Source organism: Protomyctophum parallelum (genome assembly GCF_964188405.1).
Source record: "Protomyctophum parallelum genome assembly, chromosome: 23".
Taxonomy (NCBI): Eukaryota; Metazoa; Chordata; class Actinopteri; order Myctophiformes; family Myctophidae; genus Protomyctophum; species Protomyctophum parallelum.
The window spans coordinates 15,967,002-15,992,582 of NC_139715.1; the positions used below are offsets into that span (position 1 = coordinate 15,967,002).

The 25,581-nt window shown below is 44.8% G+C and overlaps 1 protein-coding gene across 1 annotated transcript in view; it reads right to left on the minus strand.

Annotated features, from left to right (window-relative positions):
* The window catches only part of LOC310854201 (R3H domain-containing protein 1-like), a 67,490-nt gene that overhangs the window by 11,579 nt on the left and 30,330 nt on the right, over positions 1-25,581 (minus strand). The window contains exons 5-18 of the mRNA XM_083758740.1: positions 24,989-25,067; positions 24,444-24,503; positions 22,804-22,944; positions 22,398-22,506; positions 21,140-21,165; positions 20,086-20,139; positions 17,786-18,027; positions 13,725-14,039; positions 12,858-13,027; positions 11,892-12,038; positions 9,255-9,671; positions 7,252-7,378; positions 1,865-2,022; positions 311-465 (exon numbers count right to left, since the gene is read on the minus strand). Of these exons, the coding sequence (XP_083614866.1) occupies positions 311-465; positions 1,865-2,022; positions 7,252-7,378; positions 9,255-9,671; positions 11,892-12,038; positions 12,858-13,027; positions 13,725-14,039; positions 17,786-18,027; positions 20,086-20,139; positions 21,140-21,165; positions 22,398-22,506; positions 22,804-22,944; positions 24,444-24,503; positions 24,989-25,067 (2,200 nt within the window). The remainder of the gene's footprint in view (positions 1-310; positions 466-1,864; positions 2,023-7,251; positions 7,379-9,254; positions 9,672-11,891; positions 12,039-12,857; positions 13,028-13,724; positions 14,040-17,785; positions 18,028-20,085; positions 20,140-21,139; positions 21,166-22,397; positions 22,507-22,803; positions 22,945-24,443; positions 24,504-24,988; positions 25,068-25,581) is intronic.

Genomic DNA, 25,581 nt, shown 5'->3' on the forward strand with positions numbered 1-25,581 from the left:
GAAGTTAAAGAGCATGTCATTATAGGCAAAACAATTATCATCCAAAAGAAACCTCACACTCGTGTGAAGTGAGGGGCGCAGCCAGCAAGGGCAGCATTTATATCAGCCAGATGACGTCTTACATTGGCATTTACTGCCCTAAACAAAGACAGTTATGTTTAGTGTTAATTAGGCTCTAAACAAACGTAAAAAGTTAAAAGAAAAAAAGAAACAAAAAGACATAGGACATAGCAAGCTTTCAGATCGGCCTTTTTTTTTGTTGCCATTTCTGAAAAAGGGCTTAGAAGGGAAGCCAAATGGTGTTTTTCACCTCATGGTGGTGTGCTGGTTGGGAGAGAGGAGGTTGTAGCAGGGCTGCATGCCGGCCACAGGCACCGCACCTTGGCCCTGCTGGCACGCGTACATGACTGGCTGCTGGTAGCTCTGCTGGGGCACCATCTGGGAGCCTTGGGGCACCAGCACCTGCTGGGTGGGCACGCACGCACACAGAAACACACACACACACACACACACACACACACACACACACACACACACACACACACACACACACACACACACACACACACACACACACACACACACACACACACACACACACACACACACACACACACACACACACACACTCTCTCTCTCTGTGATTGGAACAGAGCATTGACAGAGCAAGCAGAGACAAATGTCCCATTATAACCGCATAGGAATCAGATATTCTATTGTCACACGTGCCTGAGTTTGCAGCAAAATTGCAGCAAAAATGAGACCTCATGAAATCGGCTGCATTGGCTGTGTGTGTGTGTGTGTGTAACTGTGCATGTGTGCGTGCGTGCGTGTGCACTTTATTAAATATCATTCTTTCCTCATTTGCTGGTTGCTAATGTGAATACTATATAAAATAGTAGTTTAATTTGCAAGATGCCGTATTTCAAGAGGTTGCATTTCTTTTTAGAATTTAACATCTCATGAAATGACGAGGTGACTGCAAAAACTCTGCATCTATTCTATTGTGGGCGTACAAATGTGCTGTTTTTTTCCCCTTCTGAATGGTGGGAATAAGTCAGTTGTTATGAGACAAAATGGATGATGAACAGAAAGCCAGTTGAAATATATTCACATGCCAGGATCCTTTCACAGGAACGCTGTCTCTATTTTGGGCATGTCATTATAGGTGATTTATTTTCTCCAAAAAATAAATAAAACAACATAAGTTACTTTTTTGCTTGTTAAAATGTCAGGGCACCGGCCTAGTGGTTAAGATGCATACCACTATAGATTCCCAAGCCTGGTGGCCTGCTGTGTATCTCTCTCCCAGAAAAGGCCTAGAACTATTTCCATATCAATATTAGCTACAGTGTCTCACACACTCGCACACTCGCACACTCGCACTCGCGCACACACACACACACACACACACACACACACACACACACACACACACACACACACACACACACACACACACACACACACACACACACACACACACACACACACACACACACACACACACACACACACACACACACACACACACACACACACAATCATGTCCAATCCTGAAGTTTCATAGTTCTCTTGCCTCGTTTCGTGTCTGTCTCGCTCTGTGCCTCGATACTATCTGATCACGAAAACAGTCTGATATGAAAACAGTCTGATATGGGGGCCGCTGCCAGACATCAGAAAACAACACAAATAACTCGTTGGAGGGCATCACAGAAACGGCTAAAAACAAAAAACACAGACTCATAATGGCGAATGATGTTTTCCAATTTCGAGCTTCAGTTGGCGTCATTATTCAATTTTCCAGTCAGAGGAGATGCCCAGGGAGGCATGGCGTCATCAAGGTTTCGCAGGGGGTGAATACCTGATAAGACGGCATTGGAGGGTACTGGACCATCATGCCTTGCATCTGGCTGCCCATATTGCTTTGCTGGCTGCCGGCGAGGGTGGGGTTGGCGGCTGACTGGACTCCCATGACCGTCTGGTAGCCGGGGACAGAGTTTGGCATCAGAGTTGCGTAAGCTGCAGGTCAAAATGAGGAGAGAGCAGTGTTGATTTCGTCGACTAATACTATGACAAATATGTTCGTCGATTACCTTTTCTCACTGACGAAAACTAAATGGAAACTAAATGAAAACTAAGCTATGATGACTAAATCTAAGACTAAATATATTGACAATTTCGTCAACAAATAAAAACTAGATTAAAATCTTAGGAAGGGACTAGTGGACAAGAGATCCAGTACAAGTAATTTCACACTTGGTTGCATATTTTCAGCAAGTGTAAAATTAGTCATTACGACGGCATCAAGGCTCGCCAAAATACATTTTAGTCGACCAAATCAAATGTAGATTTAGTCGACTAAAATCTTATGATATTTAGTCGACAAAAATAAAACTAGAAATTTGCTGCCAAAAACAACACCGGGAGAGGGAGAGAAAGAAGAAGCCACAAGAGCGTGACCAGGTGATCCCTATAGCGAGAACATCAGGGAACGACAGTTTTCTACCTCTGGTCTCTGCTTTGAGGCAGGATTCCAGAGAAGAAGGGAAGATATAACCTCATTGTCAATGAGGTGGGGCGCTAAGGAGACTATCAAATATCTAAATACTGAATCAAGCAACTTAAAAACTGGTCTCTGGTGTTCACAAAAGCCTGAGTAGATGATAAAACGACCTAAACAATTTTTGAAAGTGAAATATCCCTTTAAGTATTCTGTCATCCTAAAACGGTTGTGTGGATTCTTCAATATATAATAATATTTTAAAGGTATAATGACAATGTCATTATGATATAATTTGTTTAACATTTAAATTCTTTGTCATGGTCCTTCAAAAGTGTATTGAAGTGAGTGTTTGCCAAATGTCAATGTTTGCCTAATTGAGGCACATTCTATCAGACCCTGACATTTTTTGCAATTAGGATGGCACACTGTAAAATACAGCAACGTTTAATGGAGACATTAAATTCTATGTTAAGTGGGGCAGAAGGTCCAACTCATCCAACTTCAATGGATAGACCGTGGTTGCCAGGGCCTTAGGGAACAGTGGGCGATATAAACCAGTCACACTAAGTGGAAAAGGGTCTAAAAGGTAATATTGAACTATATTTCTGGACCACTTGTTAAAGTCCTATTTGGAGAGCCCAGAGAGAGAGAGAGATAGAGAGAGAGAGAGGAGAGAGCACGGCGCGCAGATGATACAAAGTCACCTATGCGCATTCATTTAAAAGAATCCTAAAATGGTGGTGTGCCTCGCCGAAGGGGAGTCGGAACAACTTAAATGTCAAGGTGACAAAGAGACATTTGAAAATACTGTCCCTCGCGATGCCCACGCGGTAATCCCGCCGAACAAAAGGAGAAAATGTCCTTTTGTGAAGGTTGCTCTACAGTCCATCGCCCCCAGGAGAGAGAAAAGTGCGACGAGACAATGAAAAGTGCCCCGCGAGGTGCGTGTGCGGCGGGGGTGGTGGGGCAGGGGCGGGGGTCGATGTCTATTTTTATCCCCGCCCGCCTCCCACCTTCACTTGCAAAACCAAGCATGAAATGACTACAATATCAAACACACCCTATTCTGCCTCAGTGGGCAGGGCAGGAGTGCAGATTGAGACTTCCGCCACAGTAAAGTAGGATGGAAGTCGCTCAGAGGCGATTGAACTGTCCATATACTGTATAGCTTCTGAAGGGCACCTTTCCTACACCGCGGTGTGGCAGGGGGGATGACGGTAGCCATGGGCTGTGGGTCATTCAATCAGAGAGAAAGAAGTGCCCTAATTTCTTCCCCCCGTTCACCTTCATATGTAACAATGTCCGGGAAAGTTTTCAGAGTGGTTTGTCTCCCGGCAGAATGCCCTACTTCCTTGGTCCACTGTGACTATAGCAGAGCAACCCTGCCTGATACACAGAAGCCTATAACATCTCCATTGGCTGGCAGGGAGTTCCCCCTCTGGCTGAATGGTAGATGTTTGGTTTCCCATTGCAGAGACTCGGGATCCTGTCCAGGTGGTCACCTTACCAAAGTCTTTTGCTCATCAGTGTTATGCATTGAAGTGTCCGACGGTCCACGGCAGATGAGGATTGAGGGGCTGGAAAAGAGACCGGTTCACTGTGAGAATTACAGAGGCCTCTCAGACAGCGTTCCGGCCCCGCGTCCTGCCTCTCTGCTTCTTCTCCCTCGATGGAGAACATTATACAGTCTGATTACAGACACTGCTGTATCAAATCAAGCATGCCGTTTGCACGGCGATCCACTGCAACTAGGGAGTTAAATGCTGCCAGCGACACGATGTGTCCCATTGTAACGAGCAATTTGTAGCTACCTTGTATATAATTCAGACTCACGTCTACTGGGGAAAGAAGTTTGGCAGTTGTTTTAGTTTTCACTAACATGAATACGTTAAATGTTAAAAAGGCACTGAGGATGGGGAAGACCACCGCGCTCTGACTTCTGGTGTGATATCCACTCAAAATACCATCATGAAAAACATTGGTAGTGGATTGCACACAATGGCAAGAGTACATTTAAATTATTTGTTATTTTCTACATAATAACTGAGAGACAGACGTTTCGCCTAATGAAGGCTGGATAGCCGAAATGATCGCGAGCGGGGGGGAAAAATCACAAATCAAAAACCACGGACAGCGCTCGTAGTTTCATAGATAATGGCACGGAGAGGTCGCGCAAACACTAATTTATTTATTTAAAGCTTACATACAGAGCATGCAGAAGTTTCCACTCTCTTCCTTTTGAGCACAAAACAGCCACGAGTGTACAACTGTTACTTCGGTGTCCGGGCAATGTTCCAAAATGCCTTTAGCTCATTGATTATTGGGCAAAGAAAGAAGACCTGTGTTGGATAATAGCTGCAAATGATACTTAGGTTTGTGCTAAACCTGCAGGGAGTAACCGACGAGACATGCTTCACTTCACAGCATGAGAAACATTCTCGTAATGCGTTTCGAGATGGTTATTTGATAACCTCCTCCTGAACAATGATGGTATATTGGATCATTGTATCCCTCTGTATAATCGCAGAAGCCGCCGTTCTGGTCTGAAAGCGAGGCCCTGTCCTGCTCCAGATTTACTGATGTGCGTAGAATTCGCCACGTTCCCTGTGGACATTGATTGGGGCTGTGCAGTAATCCCTACTTCCCGAAGTCACACTCATGAGAGTGACAGTAGCCTTTTTTTATTTCATCATTGTGTGGCATCAACAATGCTGCACTATCTATCCCATAAACCAAAAACTTTTAGTCCTTAGAAATTTGAGTAGCTGGCAATTTAGCTCAACCATTCCATCCTACATTTGTAACCTCGCAATTTCTCCCGTGGGCCAAAAAGCATACAGATCCCCTGAGAGCTTCGGCCTGGAACTTTTTAGAGGGGTCAAATGTGCAGTAACTGCACAAACATTGCTGTAAGTGTGAGGCTTTGGAAGTCATTTTTCCTAGGTTTTCGCTATCCGTAATTATCGTCCCTTTGCCTTTGTAGGGCGGCTCAGAGGTATAGCTCCATTTGTCCTCTGTCCTCTTTTATTTTTCTCCCCACAGTCCCCAGCAGGGAAGCTATATTGCTGGAACAGATGGTGGAACACTGCTGCAGAATCACAACCACTTAGAGAGTATTGTGTGTGTGTGTGTGCGCGTGCATAGATGTCACAATAGTGTGAACATTACAGCCAGTTAGCAAATGAAGTGTGTTCATCTCTGTGTGTATGTGTGTGTGTGTGTGTGTGTGTGTGTGTGTGTGTGCGCGCGTGCGTGCGTGAGTGCGTATACATGTGTGTATGTGTGAGAGAGAGAGGGCGCACACACAGCTGCAGTGAGCACTGAGCAGGAGCTAACAATCTCATCTCCTGCAGTGAGGAAGAAAACAGCATGGTGGAATAATCAAGTGGATGACTCCTAGGGAGACGTCTGAACTCACTGAAACAAACAAACACGCTGAAAAAGGGGGAGAGAAAGGAGAGATATTTATTCATCCTGCGCTTAGAGCCTCCTTTTACGCAGGAGCGAAAATAATAAATAACATTTTAGAGCGGGAGCCAAGCTGCAAAGTGAACAGTTAATGGTTCACTCAAAGAAGTGAAATAACCTCTCGCCATGGCAGCCGTGCAGAGGGAAAATGAGGGCTGGGTGAAATATCGATGCAGTACATCGTGATATGAGACTACTGTAGATATCGTCTGGGATTATGGATGGTAATATCGTGATATGGCATACAGTAAGTGTTGTCCTTTCATGGATTTAAGTGTGGCTGTGTTTCCAGTAGGAGTCTAAATACGTAAATATTATGTAAATGTATGCAAATCCAACAATAACCACGTTATCAAAACACTCCTTTGAAACAGGTTGATGACTACAAGTATTTGGGTTCATATATCTTCCCAAAAGGACTTTCAAACTAGGAAGGGTATGGCCTGGTCAGCCTGCAATGACTTGCATAAGATCTGGTCATCCCAGTTTAGTAAGATGTTCAAACTAAGTAAAAATATTTAGGAAGACCGTCGAGCCGATTCTACTCTAAGGCTCCGAGACATGGACACTTTCAAAGAAATTAGAGAAACAGCTGGATGGCACCTACACCTGCATTCACCCATCGACTTCTCCAATATACGGCAACCTTCCCTGTGTTTCTTCACTAGTCTGATCCAGAAGAACACAGTTTGCTGGCCACTGCTACAGAGCTGATCATCATGAGGTCACAATAATATTATGATAATATCGTTACAGTATCAGTAGGCTACTGTATATAGGGTATGCGCGTGACATCATCATCAAACCCAGAAGTGATTCGGGAAGCGGGAATGACTACTACAAAAAAACTTTCTGGCCTTGACAGCCCATACATCCAAACAGAACAGTTGTATTTGATTGCATTACACTTTGTCACTCACTTTGCCACTCGATTTGCCATTCACTTAATGCATCTATAGGTATGCCATGTATGATGTAAAAAAATATATTGTGATATTTGATTTTGTCCATATCACCGAACTCTAGGACAAATTCCAAAAGAAATGAAGACTGTGTGTTGTGTGTTCACTATTTACGAACAGTTTATGAACCGTACATTCCCACCATGCAACCATTTCAACTGATGGAAAAACACATAACCAGTGACATTAGATACCTGTTGATACATATGTAGTCATTTGACTATAATACATTTAGAGCAACTTGACACAGCAGTTTTTGCCCCATTGTCTTGGTCAATCATGACTTTCAGCCTGAGGGTGCATGTGTGTGTGTACCTTGCTGTTGGGGCAGGTGTTGGCTCGGTGGGCAGTTATAGGGCAGTGGGGTGGCGGAGGGTCGATAGTGGTGCTGCTGCGGGCCAGAGCACTGGGTATAGTTGGCTGGTGCACAGTAACATGCAACCTACAAGAACCACACACAGCACATAATGCTGTTCAGAGCGCGTCTGCAACCTTTTTTAATTCGGTTAAAATTGTAAATGGTGCATTTATATAGCGCCTTTATCCAAGGTGCTTTACATAGATTGTGCAGTACATTGACCCATTCACGCACACATTCATACACAGATGGCGGCGGAAACCATGCAAGGCACCAACCAGCCCATCGGGAGCATTCCGGGGTTCAGTGTCTTGCTCAAGGACACTTCGACACTAACTGTGGGGGACCCCGGGTTCGAACTGGCAACTGTGTGTTAAAGGCTCAATATTTCAGTTTGTCACCTCCCCCATGATCATTCAATAGATCCCCTGATCATTTGTGGCCAGATGCAATTTTATGGGGTCTAGTAGGAATATAATAAATAATAAAAAAATAAATCGCTATAAAATTGTCAAAATATTCATATTTAGCCCCTTGTTCGAATGTCCCCGCCCCCCTGTCAAAAATAGCAAAAATCGCTAAAACGAAAGAAAGCAGCAAATTAAACAAAATTTACGCTCATCTTTTACTTTCTCCAATAACAACCTAAAACATGAACCTTGGTAGAAAAAAACTAAAGTTGTCTTTTTTAATATACATTGCCATGACAATATCGGTAAACAGACCCTTTTCATTCACACTCACATGGCAGAATAACAATGCAGGTATAGGGAAACGTTTTAGAGTGACAGTACAAAAGAAAATATGTATATGGACATTTGACGTCGGTGCCTGCTCCCACAGGATGCCGATATTAAATATGCTACTAAGGTACAGGCATTTTATGAAAGTGGGAAAGAGGTTTTATTTGCGGTACGGTGCTACGGTGCTATACGAGTCGGAAATCGCTGACTTTGCCTGATTCGTCCTGGGACTGCCTCCTTTAATTCCTTTGGAGCAACATGATCAGTCCACGAACAACCACATGGAGAACTTCGGTATTAGAGGCATTTGAGATGATAAGCACTCGGCATTCCAATCTAAATCCACCTCCAGATGGAAATGAAAAAGAGGGATTTGGGAGTTAAATATGAAACCTTTTTATCTAAGAAACTAAGCTAAACTAAAATCTCCATAGTTTGTTTTTTAAATTAGAGTCCTGACACCAGACAGAGACGGAATTATGTTTCTAATGCAGGCCTTTACTATAGATTGTGGATGAAGACTTTAATTAAGTAACCATGAGTCCAGACTGACAGATTTAAGTCAATTTGGGCATGGCATAATAGGCGAATATTTGGTGAAACAAAGCTGATCGGGGGCCTCCCTCCGGGCAATTAATAGCACATGTCAGTGACCATACATAATGTAGTCTCGCATGGCCAGACTGTTGCCTCTCTCAATTTTCAAATGCTTCCGTCATACAGTTTGGAGAACGGAAGCTCTGATCATGAGCAAGAGATAAAGCTTCAGTTTCCTCTTTACAGTCGTGCAAATGTATCCTGATATAAATCGAAATCATCTAAGCATATATAGCTTGCTGCTTAGCAGCAATGGAAATAAAATAATATATATTAGAATATATATTTTATTTATTTTTTGCTTTTCTGCCTTTTTTATATGGAATAATGGAAATAAAAGAATATATATTTATTTATTTTGTGCTTTTCTGCCTTTATTGATAGTTTGTGAAGATAGACAGTGTAATCCTTGGAGCAGTGTCCTGTAGGCCAGGTGTAGCTAATCAGTGCTGCTGCGCTTAATGGTACGCCTCAGTAATAGCCGCACCCAGGGCACTCCTCTGTGGATTCGTCTATATAGCACTCGGAGATTGTGGAATAGTTGTCTGGCTACGGGAGACTATGGATAATGTGACATTGGTGAGTGGTAACTAAATCGATGGGGGGGGGGGTGTTCATACTTGCGGGACAGGCTGCTGGATGTAGGTGTGTTGCTGGACAAACGACTGGTTCATGGCAGGCCCGGGGGGGTAAGCTGCGGGGCCCGGCACGGTGCTGGGGTAGCCGTGGTGGGCACCAGGGTTCGTGCCGTGGTGGGAGTAGGGGGTGTTGGCCGGAGCCAGAGCCGGGTGTCCTCCGGTAGGGGGGAGCCCCCCTTGGAAGCCCCCAGGAGGCCCAGCTAGCACGTAGCCGGCCACCTGCTGCAGAGGAGGAGGCCCGTGGATGACGACGGAGGGGGACGCGTGGTGGTGGTGGTGGTGGTACACGGCCGGGGGGAAGTGGTGGTGGTGGGCATCCGGGGCGCCGTCGCCAGGCGGCTGCTGCTGCTGCTGCCTCGCCAGGCTCATGTGGCTGAACTGTGCGTTCAGCGTCTCAGGCTGACGGAAGGAAAAGAGATTTGTATTTGTTACACGTGCAAATGTGTCAGATCGAGTTGCCCACTAAAACCTCTTAGACCTGGAGACGTGTTCCAGGTAGCCTTAAACTGGCCCAGCCAGCGTGCTTTCTGGTTTAGAGGAGCGGCACGAATGGAGCAAGCGCTGTTGAAATATTGGTTCACTGATCAAAATCGTGCAAACGTGTGCAAATCTTTGAATATCTATTCTTTCACATGGAACGTTTTAACTCAAATCTTTGCTGGGGTGGGGGTCGCTGGAACAACATATTTTGAGATGGGGGTCTGCGGCCAAATACATATACCTATCATTGTGGGGGTCATTGACGTAAAACAGTTTGAGAACCACTGATATAGAAGTTTTTCAGAAAACTGTTAGGATTCAGAATCTGGTCTCGGGTCTTAATGTTTTAAGAATGCGAGAGAGAGAGAGAGAGAGAGAGGGGGGGGGGGGGGGGGGATGGTCTACAGATGTATCTATGTCATCAGCTCACGTTTAGATCTGACAAGCTGCTGGAGAAAGGGACATCTTTTGGTCATGGATTATTCAGTGTCAACATCTGGAAGCGAATGAATTATTAACAGATTGACATTTTCCATCCGTGTAATTATCCATGGCGACTTATCTGTGGCTGAAAGCAGGTCAAGAAATAGGCTAACCAGTTGCATGATCTACATAGGGTAGAGTAATACTGTAAGTTCACCAGGAGACCTTATTTATACTTTTTATTTATACGACCTGCCTGTCACTCCTGAAAGTAACTTATTTAACTTTTTTTTAGTTTTAGAAATGTATTACCGGTGCAATGCAGCAAAGTATAAATTAGCCCTTACTTCACCAGCTGGATGGATGCATCTTCACTGTTCAGCAAGTTATATTTTAATAATAATCATAATGACAACAAAAAACCTTAGAGGCTAATATTATATTGTGTTATTCCTGGCATGTAGCATACATACTGTACGCTAGTAGAAGTTCAACTTTAAGTCTATACGCAGTACCAGAACAGTAGCTCGACCGATCTGAATTACATTCCCACATTTCGTATTCAATTATTATTTCAAAACACTTTAAAAAAGCATTAACACAAAAAGCTAAAACTTTCATGAATTAAGATTTTATTTCAGTAATTTCATGAAGAAATCAAAGAAAAATCAAAGAAACAAATCTTTAACCGTTTCCGTCCGTAGGACGGCTCCACACGTCGCAAACCCAAACAACGCGTACATAGGACAGGTGTACACGTCCTAACGCATCCTCAATGATATCAGGCGAGGGGAGAATATTCTGAATTTTTTCCTTTTTTTTTGTCGGACACTCGGCCACCGTAGAGCGATGGCCGTTAGCTCTGTTAGTCATTAGCTTACCGTTCACTTAGCTGTTAGCGCGGCAGAAAGAATGCCTTGTCTCTCCTAATCCAGGGCGCTCTCTGTGGTTTTGATCTGATGGATATACTGCGCGCTTCATTTCTGACTTCAACATGCCTCTCGTTCAAAATATGAATGCTTTGGAGCTTCTAGCGATATAATAGACTCGAGACCAAGGTAAGCTAACAAAATATTTCTCCGGTTTTCTTCCGGATTGTTTCCAAACTCACAAAAATTGGCATGGCCCTAGGCCAATTTTGCTACTGTAGGCACTATATACTAGGGATGCACCGATCCGGCTTTTTAGCATTCGATACAGATTTCGATACATGGGGGTCCAGTATCTGCCGATACAGAGTACCGATCCGATACCCCCCACAAAGAAACGTAATAACCTATTAAGCTGTATGCCTCACTGTGTGGAGTCTGGAATCATTATTTTGTGTAAGGCAACATCAAGGCTTGACTTAAACATTACTTTCCCAACTTTGTAAAACAAAATGTAACAAACACAGATATAAATGCACTGAATTATTTATTAAATAACTGTGCAACAATTAGACCAGGTTAATGTGTGAGCAGGCTAGCCTGGCTGCATTCCACATGTTATACTGTCAATACTACACTGCTGTGTCACAGAGGAGGTAGAGTTGTTTTCATACTGTAATTACACATAATTATCGGATCGGATAATGGATCGGCCCATTTGCCACCGATACCCGATCTAGAATTTTAGCCTGGATCGGCGCCGATCTCCGATACGAGTATCGGATCGGTGCATCCCTACTATATACTTTTTCAAAACATCAAAGAACAAGGGATGAAAGAACTGTACCACAGTGTACTGTTGGTTAGGACAGAAGGGCAGGAACTGAGGAGGAGGAGGAAGAGCAGAAGGAGGAAGAGTAGGTGGAGGAGGATAGGAGACCGCTGAATACTGAACAGGCACGGTCGAGGACGACTGGAAAGGAGAGCGGAATGGCTGAGGAGGGAAAGACAAGAGAGAGATGGAGAGATGGGGGGGTACATACTGTAAGACATGAGACTGCGAGGGGAGCAGAGCGCTACGGTCTGCGTTGCGTCGCGTTTGGACGGCGTCAAAAAAATTAACCAGGGCGAAACGGTGACGCCGTCCAGACGCAACCGTCGTGAACTCAAGTTAAAGGACCATAACAGCTGTCATGTTTGGCACGTTTAGCCTTGAGCCTTGAATGTTGCTTGAGATAGAGCCAACACACATCATTGTGCAATTCTTTATGCATTTTTAATGAACAGTCTGGTGCCCATTGGGAACAATGTTGTAAATTGAGTTTGCAGTGGGTCAGTCAGGCGGATCTCGAGATAACTACGTCCGTCATTGTTAGATGTCCCGTTATTATTGCGTTTCAATGGAGATCAAGAGCAGATTGATTTGAAAAGTCTAGCCGAAAATAGTTAATTACCGAGGTATCCAGGATTCCGTAACATTTGAATGACTATGGATAAAATGTCCTTTTAGGTGCCGCCAGGCTTGAGAAAGAGTTGCAGCTTTCTAACAGAACACGTCCTTGACAGAGAGGCTTCCTGGACGGCGAGCTGGTTTTATCTTCACACTGCTGCTACAAAGGCTGCTTTTTTTGAATAACGTCTTTGAATAACTCTGACGGAAAGGCCTTGGGCAAATGTTGCCGTGGCCTCATAGCTTCGTGAATCTCGAAGAGTGGCTGAATGAGATTTTAATGAAGCCTACAGTAAAGTTGCCAAACCCCATGCGCCTCCACCCCAAGTCTAGTGATGTAGCCATATAGCCGTGCCCACTGACCTGCGAGAGGAGGTGATTGGTGGTTGGTGGTTGTTGCTGGGCAGCGGTTGGCTGGTGGTGATGCGGGGTCTTGGCCTGCTGTGGCCTGCTGCCAACCATGTGGGCGTGGCCTCCGGCGGTAGCAGGGTTGTACAGCACAGCGCTGCCGTCAGAATTCACCAGAGGCAGGCCTGTCAAAGAGCAGCCCTTCAAAGGATCACTCGTTTGCCCGCGGCCAGAAACCACATTGTTGTCTGAACCATATATATGCAAGCAACAAACGTTTCATAATGACATGCTAAAGACTGTTTCTTTTACTCACGCTAGGGCTGGGCGATTAATCTAATTTAAATTTAAATCAGAAAATCGATTTTCACTTAAATTAGGGTAATTACGGTAGGCCTACGGATCTCGCTCATTAAAGCACTGCACAGGGCCAAAAGTATAGCCCGGTCCTGCTAAAGCATTTGAAATCTGAGTCCAACACCAAATTAATGCATGTAATCTCTCTCTGCCGTGCATTTCTCTGGTGCAAGCAGCTCACAACTCCATGATGTTTGTGTGCTCACTCGCTCACACTAACCCGTGTGTAGGCAAGTAACGATTCACTCAACTCACGATACGATTAGTATCACGATATGAGGTTCACGATAAGTAGCATTACTTTTGACAGAAACATTTGCATTCCTTGATGTATTAAGCATTCCTTGATGTATTAAGCATCAACGACCATCACCTGGGCACAGTCACAGACACACTCTACAGTGCTCTACTACTGAAATTGACTGCATGGAGTCTGTCTCATTTCTCATTGTCAATTTTATTTTTATTTGTATTAAATCAATTCATATCGGCGGGATTAATATCGATATATCGTTACATGCCTACCTGTGTGTGTGTTGACCAGAACAGTGGCGCCGGGCGGCATCCCTGTGCTTTCCAGAGGCACCAGGTAGAAGTTAGTCGCGGTGGGGGCGACGGTGGAGAGCGCAGGCTGCAGCGCTGCTGCAGCCGGGCCAGTCTTGGCTGCTACTTCGGGGCGGCAGGGAGAGGCTTTGGCCTCGGCGTTGTTGGGCAGAGCGCCGGTGGTGGGCGTGCTGCCGGGGACGCCATTGCCTAGGGGCGGGACCGGAGCCGGAAGCTGGGGAGGCTGGGAGCGCGAAAGAGAGCTGGACGAAGAACCGACGCTGGAAGATTCGGACCCTGGGGAAGCGGGAAGAGTGATTTCGGATGTTATCTCCGTATTTAACAACCAATGACACAAATGAATGTAAAAAGGGCCTGAACGTACAAAATAAATCAACAACAATACAATTCAATCTGTATCGGAGCGAGATGCGGCAACTGTCTGATTTTAAGCAGACATGCGGTGCAGACTATTGCATAAAAATGTGGTCTGTGGGCGAAAGAGAGAGAGAGAGAGAGAGAGATGAGAACAGCACTGCAGGGAGAAAAGGCAGCAAGTTCCCTGTGGAAAACAGAATAAGATCTATCTTATTTATAAAAAAGTACAGAGTCAAATATGTGTCTCCATACTGACAGACAAAGGGAAAAACCAGAATGTATCTTCCCTGTTTGCATGTGTGTCACAGAGCACAACATATGGCAGAGCGAGAGAAGAGATATTTCCAACCGCGCAAATGCCGTTGCGCTGCAGTGGTAAGTGTAAAGGAACTAAGTACATTTATTTAAGCACTATGCTCAAGTACAATTGAGGCATTTGTACTTTACTTGAGTATGTCACATTTTTGCCAGGTGACGCCTGGCCTATTTTCGCTCGGGTTGGCATTCTTCTACTCCACTACATTGCAGAGGCAAGTAGGCCTATTGTACTTTTTATTATTATATCCTTCATCCGAAAATGGCTTGGGCTGCCACAGTGTTTCACAGCAGCTGGCCTTATTATGGTCGGAACTCACTCCAGCTACCCCTGAAATCACCCTGGGCTACAGGCAGGAGAAATCCATCACCCTGGGCTACAGGCAGGAGAAGGCAAGGTTCTCCTCCAACAGGACCGTGGCAGAAGCAAATGCTAGAGTTGCGACTGGAAGGAAGTGGAGGGCAGTGGAGGAGGTGATGGGCAGGCTTCAACATCAGGAGGTTGTGGGCAGGGTCCAGACAGGGCGGGCAGGCCTTGGATGGAGTGACCCACTCATCCTCTGGTCCAAGGCAAACAGGAAGGAGAGGAAGGACCTTGTTGTTGCCGAGGTCACCAGAGTGGAACAGGAGGAGCTCCGAGTGAAGTCTGTAGCACAGGGACAGCAGGGCCGGTGGACTAACTGGGAGGGTGTCGTGAGCCGAGCAATCAACTGGGTCTTCTGGAAACTGCCACAAGCTCGACTCAGTTTCCTCATTAGAGCAACCTACGACACGCTCCAGAGCCCTCGAATTCTCCATCAGTGGTTTGGAACAGAGCAATCCTGCGATCTCTGCGGGACCATCAATGTCTCACTCCAGCATGTTCTGTCAGGATGCAAAACCGCTCTGACACAGGGCCGGCTCACATGGTGGCATGACCAAGTGCTCAGGAAGCTGGCAGAGGTGCTGGAGAAATGTCGCCAGGAGGCCAATAACCTGAGTCCATCAAGGAGCCAACAGAGGATCCACTTCCTCAGGCAGGCGGATCCTGCAGAACACTCCAGAAAGAGAGCAACACCCTCTAAGCTGTTAACACCAGGGGTGGAGTGGAAGATGGAAGTGGATCTGGGTAGACAGCTCCAGTTCCCCCCGGAAATCTGCACCACCACCTTAAGACCAGATGTGGTGCTATGGTCTGCAGCAGTGTCAGTCAGTACTGCTGATCGAACTGACAGTGCCATGGGAGGAGGGACTGGAAGCTGCTTACGAAAGAAAGATGGCAAAATATGCAGACCTGGTTGCGGAGTGCAGGGAAAGTGGATGGAGTGCAAGGACGTACCCGGTGGAGGTGGGAGCTAGAGGCCTTGTTGGTAACTCCACGTCACGCCTGCTCAAGGACGTGGGCTACGGGGAGCCAGACTGAGCAAGGCCACTAAAGAACTGTCAGAGGAAGCAGAGAAAGCAAGTCACTGGCTCTGGCTGAGACGACGAGACAAGTTTTGGGGGGGAAACATCAAAATAAGTTGTGCTGAAGGGGGTGTCAGGGAGACGTCCATGTTCACTGCCCCATCACCAGGAGATGTTCTGGATAAGGGGTGAAACATCCATGAATGGTGGTCCCCAGCTGATGACCCTGCAGCAAAACTTACCTTTCTGGTATGCGGTCAGGCTTAGGCTTGGCTCAGGGAAGAGGACGCCCCTGCCATGCATAGTCCACCACGGCACCGTTGGAGGTGCGACAAAGAAAGCAGGAAGACCATCCTTCTGTATGAAATTATTTGAAAACTTTAGTTACTAGTTACTTTGTAGATTTTGATTATTATTGCAAAACATACATTACCCACTTCAGCCCTATATACATTTAATCTATTCTCAAAATATTTTTATACATTTGAAAACTTGAAATGGGACATTCTGCACAATGACTTTTACTAAGTACATTTTGATGCCAATACTTTTACTTGTAATGGAGTAGTTCTACATTGCAGTATTTATACTTTTCGTAAAGTAAAACAACTGAGTACTTTTTCCACCCCTGCCCAGATGCACTTGGAGGAATGGCACAAACGTTATCTGGCCGCCGTGCCGCGGCCCAGACGTTATACATTATGCAACGGAACGGCGCCGCTTTATTCTGCCTCTGTCACGGTTTTTGGTGTGGCTCCTCCATCACTGAAATTCTTTCTTTTCTCCTCCCCCGATGCATCCTGCTGAGAAAAAACCCTTGGTAGAGAGAGACGGAGAGCTTCCTGCCACAGCACAGCAAAGCCTGAAGACTTCATTGGCATATAAAGACTTGACTCTTGACTTTTTCCCCTCCTCTGCGAGATTGGGCCAAGAAACACTACTCTCCTCACGGAAAGCGTGGAAGATTCTGCTTTTAAACATCTCTCGGGTGTTTGTTAATGCAATGTGTTGTGTAATTGGTTCCACCGTGGAAGATAGGACGCGTTATTCCAAGACAAGGAACGGAATCTTGATTACGGTATAATCAGATCAATGTTTGACACGATCTCTGCCGGTGCTCAATGTTGAATAAATAAATAAACATTCTAGAAATAAGAACGACAGGCTAATACGAGTCTGGCATAGCAAAGCGCGCCCTGCAGTTTATTTATTTACTCATTTATTTTGGACAGCAGACTATTTGTGTGCTGAAATTGAAGCTGAAACTGCATCCGACAACTTGATCTGCTCCACCCTACCATCGCAGTTGATTTCGTCGACTAATACTATGACAAAAAATGTTCGTCGCCTACCTTTTTTCACTTGTTGTATAAGTCATTTTAGACTTATGCATGCTGAAAATAGCTGATCTAAACTATTTTAAACTCAAATATTTGCTTCTGTGCGGCCCCTGGAACAAGATATTTTCAGATGATGGGGGTCCGTGGCCAAATACAGATAATTCTGGGGGTCCTTGACAGACATGAAACAGTTTGAGAACCACTGACAGAAACATAGGTATTTCATATATCATGACGACGACAGGCCCGGAAGATAATTCCCCGTTCATTTTTCCCATAGACGTTTCAAAAAGTATTTATTTAAAGACATTTAAGCCTCGGACAAAGCCAACTCTTGTTGTGACAAATCATGACAATAAACACAATGTTTTGGGCCGATCAAATAATTAGAAAGAAGAAAAACTAAAAAGTGTTGTACCCTGTGCTTTTTTTCTTCATTCTAATTATTTGATCGGCTTATTGTCATGATTTGTCACAACAAGAGTTGGCTTTGTCCGAGGCTTAAAAGGTATTTTAATAAATACTTCTTCAAACGTCTATGGGACAAATTAATGGAGAATTCTTGGGGGCGGGACTGCGACACTCTATAAGTCTTGCCCAGTGTGGATTCCAGCCTGTACTTGCCTGTTTTGGAGAGCCTCCCGGTGGTGCTCTTGCTGCTAGCCGTGCTGTCTCCTCGGACCAGGCCGGCAGCGGTGGAGGTGCCGCTGAAGCTGCTGGCCTTGGTGAAGGGAGGCCTCGGCGCCAGGCGGTTGGAGCTGTCCGAGCTGTCCGTGCTGCTCCACGGGCGCAGCTCGCCGTACCGCGCCGTGGCTTCCGTCTCTGAGCTGCTCTGCCGGCTGGCGCCAGACCGTCCGGCCCGCAGACTGGAGAGCCAAAGGACAGAGGGATCAGAGTGTGTGTGTGGAGAGGATGCTTCTCATCTACGACTTCAGTAGAGGTCCATGGCTGTTAGTTTGATCTCTAAGAGCATATTTGTTACGTATTCCTTGATCATCAGCCTTAACATTTTGACTGCGGAACACGCTAAACCTGTCTTTTTTCCCATCGTCTTTCCCTGCTAAACCCGCTAAACTCGCCTTTTGTTTTATATGTTTAATAAGAGGTTTCCCTCGGACAGAGCGACGAGGATGACGCTTTGGGATGACATAACCGGAAATCGACCTATCACTGTCTTGCAGGGGCTTCTGGGAAGTTGAGGCTCAATGCATTGGAACGGGCAATGGTGGCGCTTAGCGGCTGCTCTCGTCCTCCGCTCTTTGTTGTTGATCCGCAGTTTGTATTATTTTTCAACATGACGACAAACGATCACAACATTTTACGGTGGATTTTCGTGAAACGGACGTACATGCGAGACCGGGCAATGCTTCAAAGGTTATTGTAAATACCAGCAGTGAACCGTATGTCACAATTCAACGCAGTGAGAGTGTTAAATAGTGACCGAGTGCACATGAACTGGTTATGCAGTACCTTCGTATTCGTGAAATCTCTGTACAGTATGCATATATGTAGGGCTGTCCTTCGCAGAATTTCAAGAACTGTTCATCCGACTGACTTCACAGTTTGTCTCGTGTATCGCTCAGAGGGAGCGCAGCATCTCGAGGATGAAGTCGATTTGGTTGAGTGGTATTCGAGAACACTACAAGCAGCCATACTGCAGACCTCGAGGAGTTTACATTACAAGGAGCCATGTCGCGGTCCTTGACAAAGCTGCAAGCAGCACTGCCAAACAATAGGCCTGCTCCAAACTGGCATGCATTCTTAATGGCCACGCCCTGAAAAGGCACTGTTCCAAATTTGTATTCAGACATAGGCAAGACTGCATTTTGTCCCCTCAAACACATGCATGCATTATTATAAGCAAACAAAAAATACAAATCAATTAAGTCTCTTCTCTCCTAAACGGTTACGTTCAGGCTAGCATCATGTTTTTAACCCGTACGCACTTCACTAGAAAGATGGAAACTGGAGGAGTCAAATGACATTATGAACGTCCAAGTGCCAAACCATTATCAATGTTCACACACTCACACATTCAAAAGTAACCCTGCGTTGTGCCCGTGTTAGTTGGCACGGTAGCAGCAAAGGAGACGAGAGACGTAATGAACTGAATGGTGTGTGACAAGTGTTAGGATATTGTGCTCTGGGGCAGCAGAGGGTCTCACATATACAATACATACATCAGTCATATCATTCCACCTCATGCACACATGGTTTGTTTATTTGTTTTATTGTGTTGGCACCGCCTCTACGTCACAACCTTGGAGGCCGGCCACTGCAAGCACGACGTCATAAAATAGACGTCATCACAACGTGACGGGAGACGGAGGAAATGTTTGGACAGCATGGTGGTTAGGGAGTGAGGCAATGGTGAGGAGGACGCGACTCAGTACCGACCCGCACATCCGAAGGCCACCGACCAGCCGCACTGGACTAGAGTAAGATAAGCACAACGGATGGATAGCGCTGTCCTACGTAGGCTTATAGTTTAAAGTGGGTTGAGAGGGTAGTGGAGCTTCGCGTGGTGGGAAAGTTTACTGACGGTCACCTGTGGCCACCCTGTGTCGGCGCTGTGCAACGACTAATCCATAAAAAGAGAAAATACCCTACGGGGAACCAAAAAAAGAAGAAAACAAACTAAAGCTATAAAAATAATACCTACGCGGGTTGTTATCCCCGCACCTGAACGACTACCGATCCAGCACCGCTCTTCGGCTGTGGGCCAACGACAGAGCTGGCCGTAGCCAGCAGGTGAGTGGACCGGGGGTGTTGTTGATACGGGGGCCGGTGCCGGTTTTTGATTTAGTTTGACATATGCACGCACACACGCACACGTCCATCCACGTCTTTTAGGTCAGGGTAGCTCCTATATTGTTGTTAAGTAGCGAGCCATAGGAGCAACCCGTGACACAAGGCATACCGACCTGAACATGTGGCGCCTCTGTTGGCTGCTCAAGCACGCCTCTCCATTCTGAGACCTGAGGAGAGAAGGGGCGTACAATAATGCACTCGTCTGACACGCTGGGTATGACAAGACCCTCCGGGCAACCGACAGGTGAATTAATCCATTAAGACCTGGAACACATCTGTGTCACCGTAGCTTCTAACCGTTATTTTGAACTTTAGCTGTTGATAAATAGCAGATCTACAAGCTCGTAGTGCGGCGAGTGCGCGCTACGAGCTTGTAGATCTGCTTTTTTTTTTAAGAATCGGGAAAATGTAAAATGCAAATCTTTGAATAATACATATTATTTCACAGAAAACGTTTTAACTCAAATATCTTCTTCTGGGGGGTCCCTGAAACAACATATTTTCAGCGAACCCCCATCATAATAATATTTGGGGTCCTTGACATGAGAACCACTGATATAGGAACATAGGTTTTTCAGAAAACTGTCAGGATTTAGAAGACATTTGTGGAACCGGCCTATGGTCTTAATGGGTTAAACAGGAACAGCTTCATTCCAACACTATGTAATTGCTGAATAATGTGACATTTATTTGACATTTCACTTATTGGAAATTTTAAAGACTTTTAGAGTTGCATTTTAGAAAGGCCCAATCAGATTCTCTACTTGTCAAATGCACACAGGCAAATATGGCTTTTGAATGTAATTGCTGTGTTGTGGTTGCTCGGACTGGGACTATTGCCCCACAGATTGGGACTAGTATTAACTATGATTTGATGTAACTGATAATCTCACACGCTTTCTCATCATGTTACCATTAGCAACATTAATTGGATGATACAATACAAAAACTACAAATAAAACGAACTATCTTTGATTTGTAAGGCTGTGATTTTGAAAGCATAATTAAATACATGTACACACAACAGTATGTAAAACATTTATGAAAAAAAAGCATTGATAGTGAATACAAATATTATGATTACCTTTCCAATATACGGCACAGCTCTATGCCCAATGGACCGTGTACAGATTTGATCAAATACTGCAAATGCAACACATTGCTTACCTCTTATCTAGAACAAAATGATCCCCCTGTGGACGACAATAAAATGATGGTCAACTACGTGGGCACATCTCATTCAGAAGCATCACAGTACATTAAATATAAACTATATGACATTTTATACATTTCTGGTTCATTGAGACAGGACAGTGAAGGGTTGCCAGAACATTGAAGCCATTTTAATTCGGCTCCAGGATTAGATAAGACTATCTTTAATGTATAGATGCAGCAGCAATTAACAGCCGCATACTCCCGTGGCAGAACGCCAAGCGTTTGCACTCCAGGATTTCCGCAGCTATAATGTGAAAGATCTCTGTTAATTAACTCACTCAACACGGCCATCGTTTGCACTGAGTGCACCATTTCTTTTAGTGTTATGATTTCCATCGATGCCCGTGTGGAATAACAAAACATTTATGAGTAACGTACTCTTGCTTGAGTTGTGATGCAGCGTTAGTGATTGTAAATGGATGTTTAAAGGACTGCTAAATGGGGACAATAGCACCAGGTGCAATGCAGAAGAGCATCCAAATGATCTTTAGGAATCATCGGTGCACACCCTGAACTTAACATTAATGACTAAATGCAACGCCGAGCAGGGTCCACATTCCACAATGGTCTTTTTGAATCGGGAACAATGTTTTGCTAGTTTCATCAACACACCATTGATTGGAAATGAAGACTCTCTCTTCTCACTGTTCCTTGACGATTTACAAAGTATTTATAACGTCTAATTTTGGGGGGTTGTACGGTGGAGAGAAATGGGAAACATTGAGAGAGTGACGTGCAGGAAATGGTCTGGCAGCCGGGAGTGAAATCGACAACTTGCTGTCAGGCATTAGAATTAGACCCCATGTGGTACAACCACTCGGATAATGTGTCGCAACGCAGGTATTAAAAAAAAAAAACGTGACATAGTTGTTTCCCCATTTCCCGGTTTTAGCATGACGTTCAAACCCCGAGCTGAGCACACGTCGCGTGAAAAATATTCCGTTGCTATAAAGCCACTGCAATTCCACATGTTCCTCTTCCTGCCCCTACTGATTTGATCCTGTCATCTGTCACACTCATGCAGATCTGAGGAGATCATATATATTCACAAACACACACACACACACAGATTGTCCCACTCTCACAAACATGTCTCGCTCTCACAAACATGTCGGAGAGGAAGAAGGAAATGACAGCTTGGGGAAAGAGAGGGGGAACGAGAGAGAGGGAGAGAGAGGGAGGGAGGGAGAGTAAACTAACAAACACCCACCACACTGTCTTGGCGATCAAAGCTGGAGTTTTCACGTTTGAGAATGTAGCGTTTCTGGAAATCGTCCACCCTGTCATCTGTGATGTGCTCGGAGAACTTCTGATCGGGTCTGCCGTGCGTGGGGGAGGAGGAGGTGGTTACAGCTAGTTTTCACGGCATCTTTGCTCAAACAGACGCTAATAGACAGCTGTAGCTGCAGACTGTATGCGCAGTACAATCCTGAGTTTACTTTGTAGCAGCATAAATACTCATTTATAGTACCGTGCTAAAGTCGGCTCTTCGGTGCTACTGAAAATTTCTGACGAGCCGAAATCATTTCGGCACTACAGGGGTAAAATAGGAGTATGAATGGGCCCTAAGTCATCATAGCTTAGTTTTTGTCAGTGAAAGAAGGTAGTTGACTCACATCCTGCTGCTGGCCGTCTTGTTGATGATCACACACTTGCCGCTGGGGTCCACGTTGTGGTCCATGCCGAAGTAGGCGGCCACTCGGTGCAGCAGCATCCTGTGGTAGGAGGTCATGGGAGGGAACTTCCTCTTCTGGCTTCTAGAGCGGAGAAAAGTGCTTGGCCAGTCAGTGTAAAATGTCTACAAATGTCTTCTAAATCATGACAGTTTTCTGAAAAACCTCTGTTTCTATGTCAGTGGTTCTCAAACATTTTCATGTCAAGGACCCCCAAGATTATATGTAATTGGCCGCCGACCCCATCTGAAAATATGTTGTACCAGGGACCCCGCAGAAGCAACGATTTGAGTTAAAAATGTTCGCTCTGAAAGAATATATATTCAAAGATCTGCGTCACATTTTCACGATTTTGCAAAAATAGCAGATCTACAAGCTCGTAGCGCGGCACCGAGTTTGTAGATCTGCTATTTTTCCAATAGCTAAAGTATAACATAATGCTTAAAACACCAAAAGGGGTTCCTGCCCAGAATGGGTTTCAAGATACACAAATAAAACAACACAATCCACAGAACAAATCCATGCAATTAACCGACAAAGAACAAAAAAAAGGTGGATGGAGGAGTAGGCTGCAGAAAAGGTGCCGAAACGTATTCTGAGCATGTCGCATGCAGTGAGTGGCATTCTGCTAGGAGAGATGGGAGGGTGACTGAGCGTGGGGAGCAGCTTGACTGCCTGAACTGTCGCGATGCTCAGACTGTTTCGCAGTATTCTTCTCACATTACACCACGTTGCAGTGGTGGAAAGTAACTAAGAACATTTACTCAAGTACTGCACCTACGTACACAGTACTGTATACCAGACAGTGGCCTTGTGGTTAGAGTGTCCGCCCTGAGACTGGGAGGTCGGGGGTTCGATCCCTGGCCCGGGTCACATACCCAAAGACTGTGAAAATGGGACCCAATGCCTCCCTGCTGCATGGCACTCAGCATCAATAGGTTGGATTGGGGGTCAAATCAACTAATGATTCCCAATCGCGGCGCACGCTGCGGCTCACCGCTCCAAGAGATGGGTCCGATGCGGAGAACAGATTTCACTGCGGTGCGGTAACGTGTGTGACTAATCGTACGACTTTGACTTTACACTTACAGTAGGTACAATGTTGAGGTACTTTTACTTCAACTCAACAATTATTTGAAAACTTTTCTTACTAGTTCCATTGTACATTTAGATTATTATTACAAAACATTAAGCACTTCAGTCCATATTAATTTAAATAATTTGAAAATAGCCGACCTACAAGCTCACAAAGTCCCAATGCGTTGCTTGTAGATCTGCTATTTCAAAATATTTTGAATACTTGAAATGGGACATTCTGCATAATGAGTACTTTTACTTTTGGTACAATATAAACACCAAAAGGGGTTCCCGTCCTGAATGGGTTAAAAACGGTTTATAAATCCTAATCCTAAGATTTTTTTCAATTCAAAACATAAGAAATGTTGCTATATATGTACAAGGACGTTGTATATAGGCTTTCCAAATGTTTACGTTATATGGCTGATCTTTTGGTCGCTTATTTTTCACAAGTGAGTCTTATAAAAGCCAGTGACATTTTAATACAAATATATGTTAATCCTTACTCGTTATTGCTGATGAAGTCCAGTATGTCCTGTTCCAATTTCAGTAGCATTATTCGATCCCTAGAAATAAAGTATACATGATGAATAAAGGCACGGGTATTTGCATTTCTCACACGCACGCACGCAGGAATCAAACACATCAAAGGAATTTGGGGGGAATGGTATCTGCAAAGGTGAGATGGAAAACTTTACATTAAACACAACTGTGCCAAAATATTATTTTTTCATTTCTCATCATTATGCAATCCCAATACAACAAAAGGTCATGTTCCTACAGTACCCATGTGCATTAGTTTGTATTTTTTTCTTTAAAAAAACCAAAAAAACTCACCCAATGTTCTAGAAAACTTGGAAGGGGGTCTCATAGGATAAGACCACTGATAGATCACATGCACGCACGCACACAGAATCAATGCTTCATAAAATCTTAATAAGTGTCTCCTGACTGGTAGCAGCCTACTAGCCTAGCAATAGTAGCCTACGTTGGTATTACCCCAAGGCAGTGTGTGTGCGTGTGTGTGTGTGTGTGTGTGTGTATAACACACCTGGGGTTGTTCTTCAATGTGTTCACCAGGAACTCATGCAGATCGATGCCAGTGGAGTCGGTGTAGTCTTGACTGGAATCTTAAACCAAGATCACAAGTGAAGTCTTATTTTTCTTTATTTTCTCCTGATCTTTTTGAGGAGGGATAGCCCCTCCTATGTCCAGCTTTTAGTGTTTGTGCTATATTCAGCTAGTGTAGATTTTCGCCTTAAACAAAAATTAAATTCCCATTGACAATGAATGGAGAATGGACGTCAAGATGATGTACAATGATAAGAGCGCCCCTCACTTCACACAGGTGTGATTTTTGAGGCGCCAGCCTCTCCTAAACAAAGCTTTAATTCAATGTTTGTTTTGTAAACACCATTGACAATGAAGGGAAAATGTATGTCATAATGTGCCTCATTACTTCATATTGTCTCTTTATTGTAAATGGCGTTTAATGTTTGTGTTGGCACCGTTTGTTTTACATTACCTAATCAACATGAGTTAGACTTTAATATATTAGCGCCCGTCACTTCACAGTGACGGGTGAGATTTTTTTCATGTCAAGGACCCCCAAAATGATCTGTATTTGGCTGAGGACCCCCATCT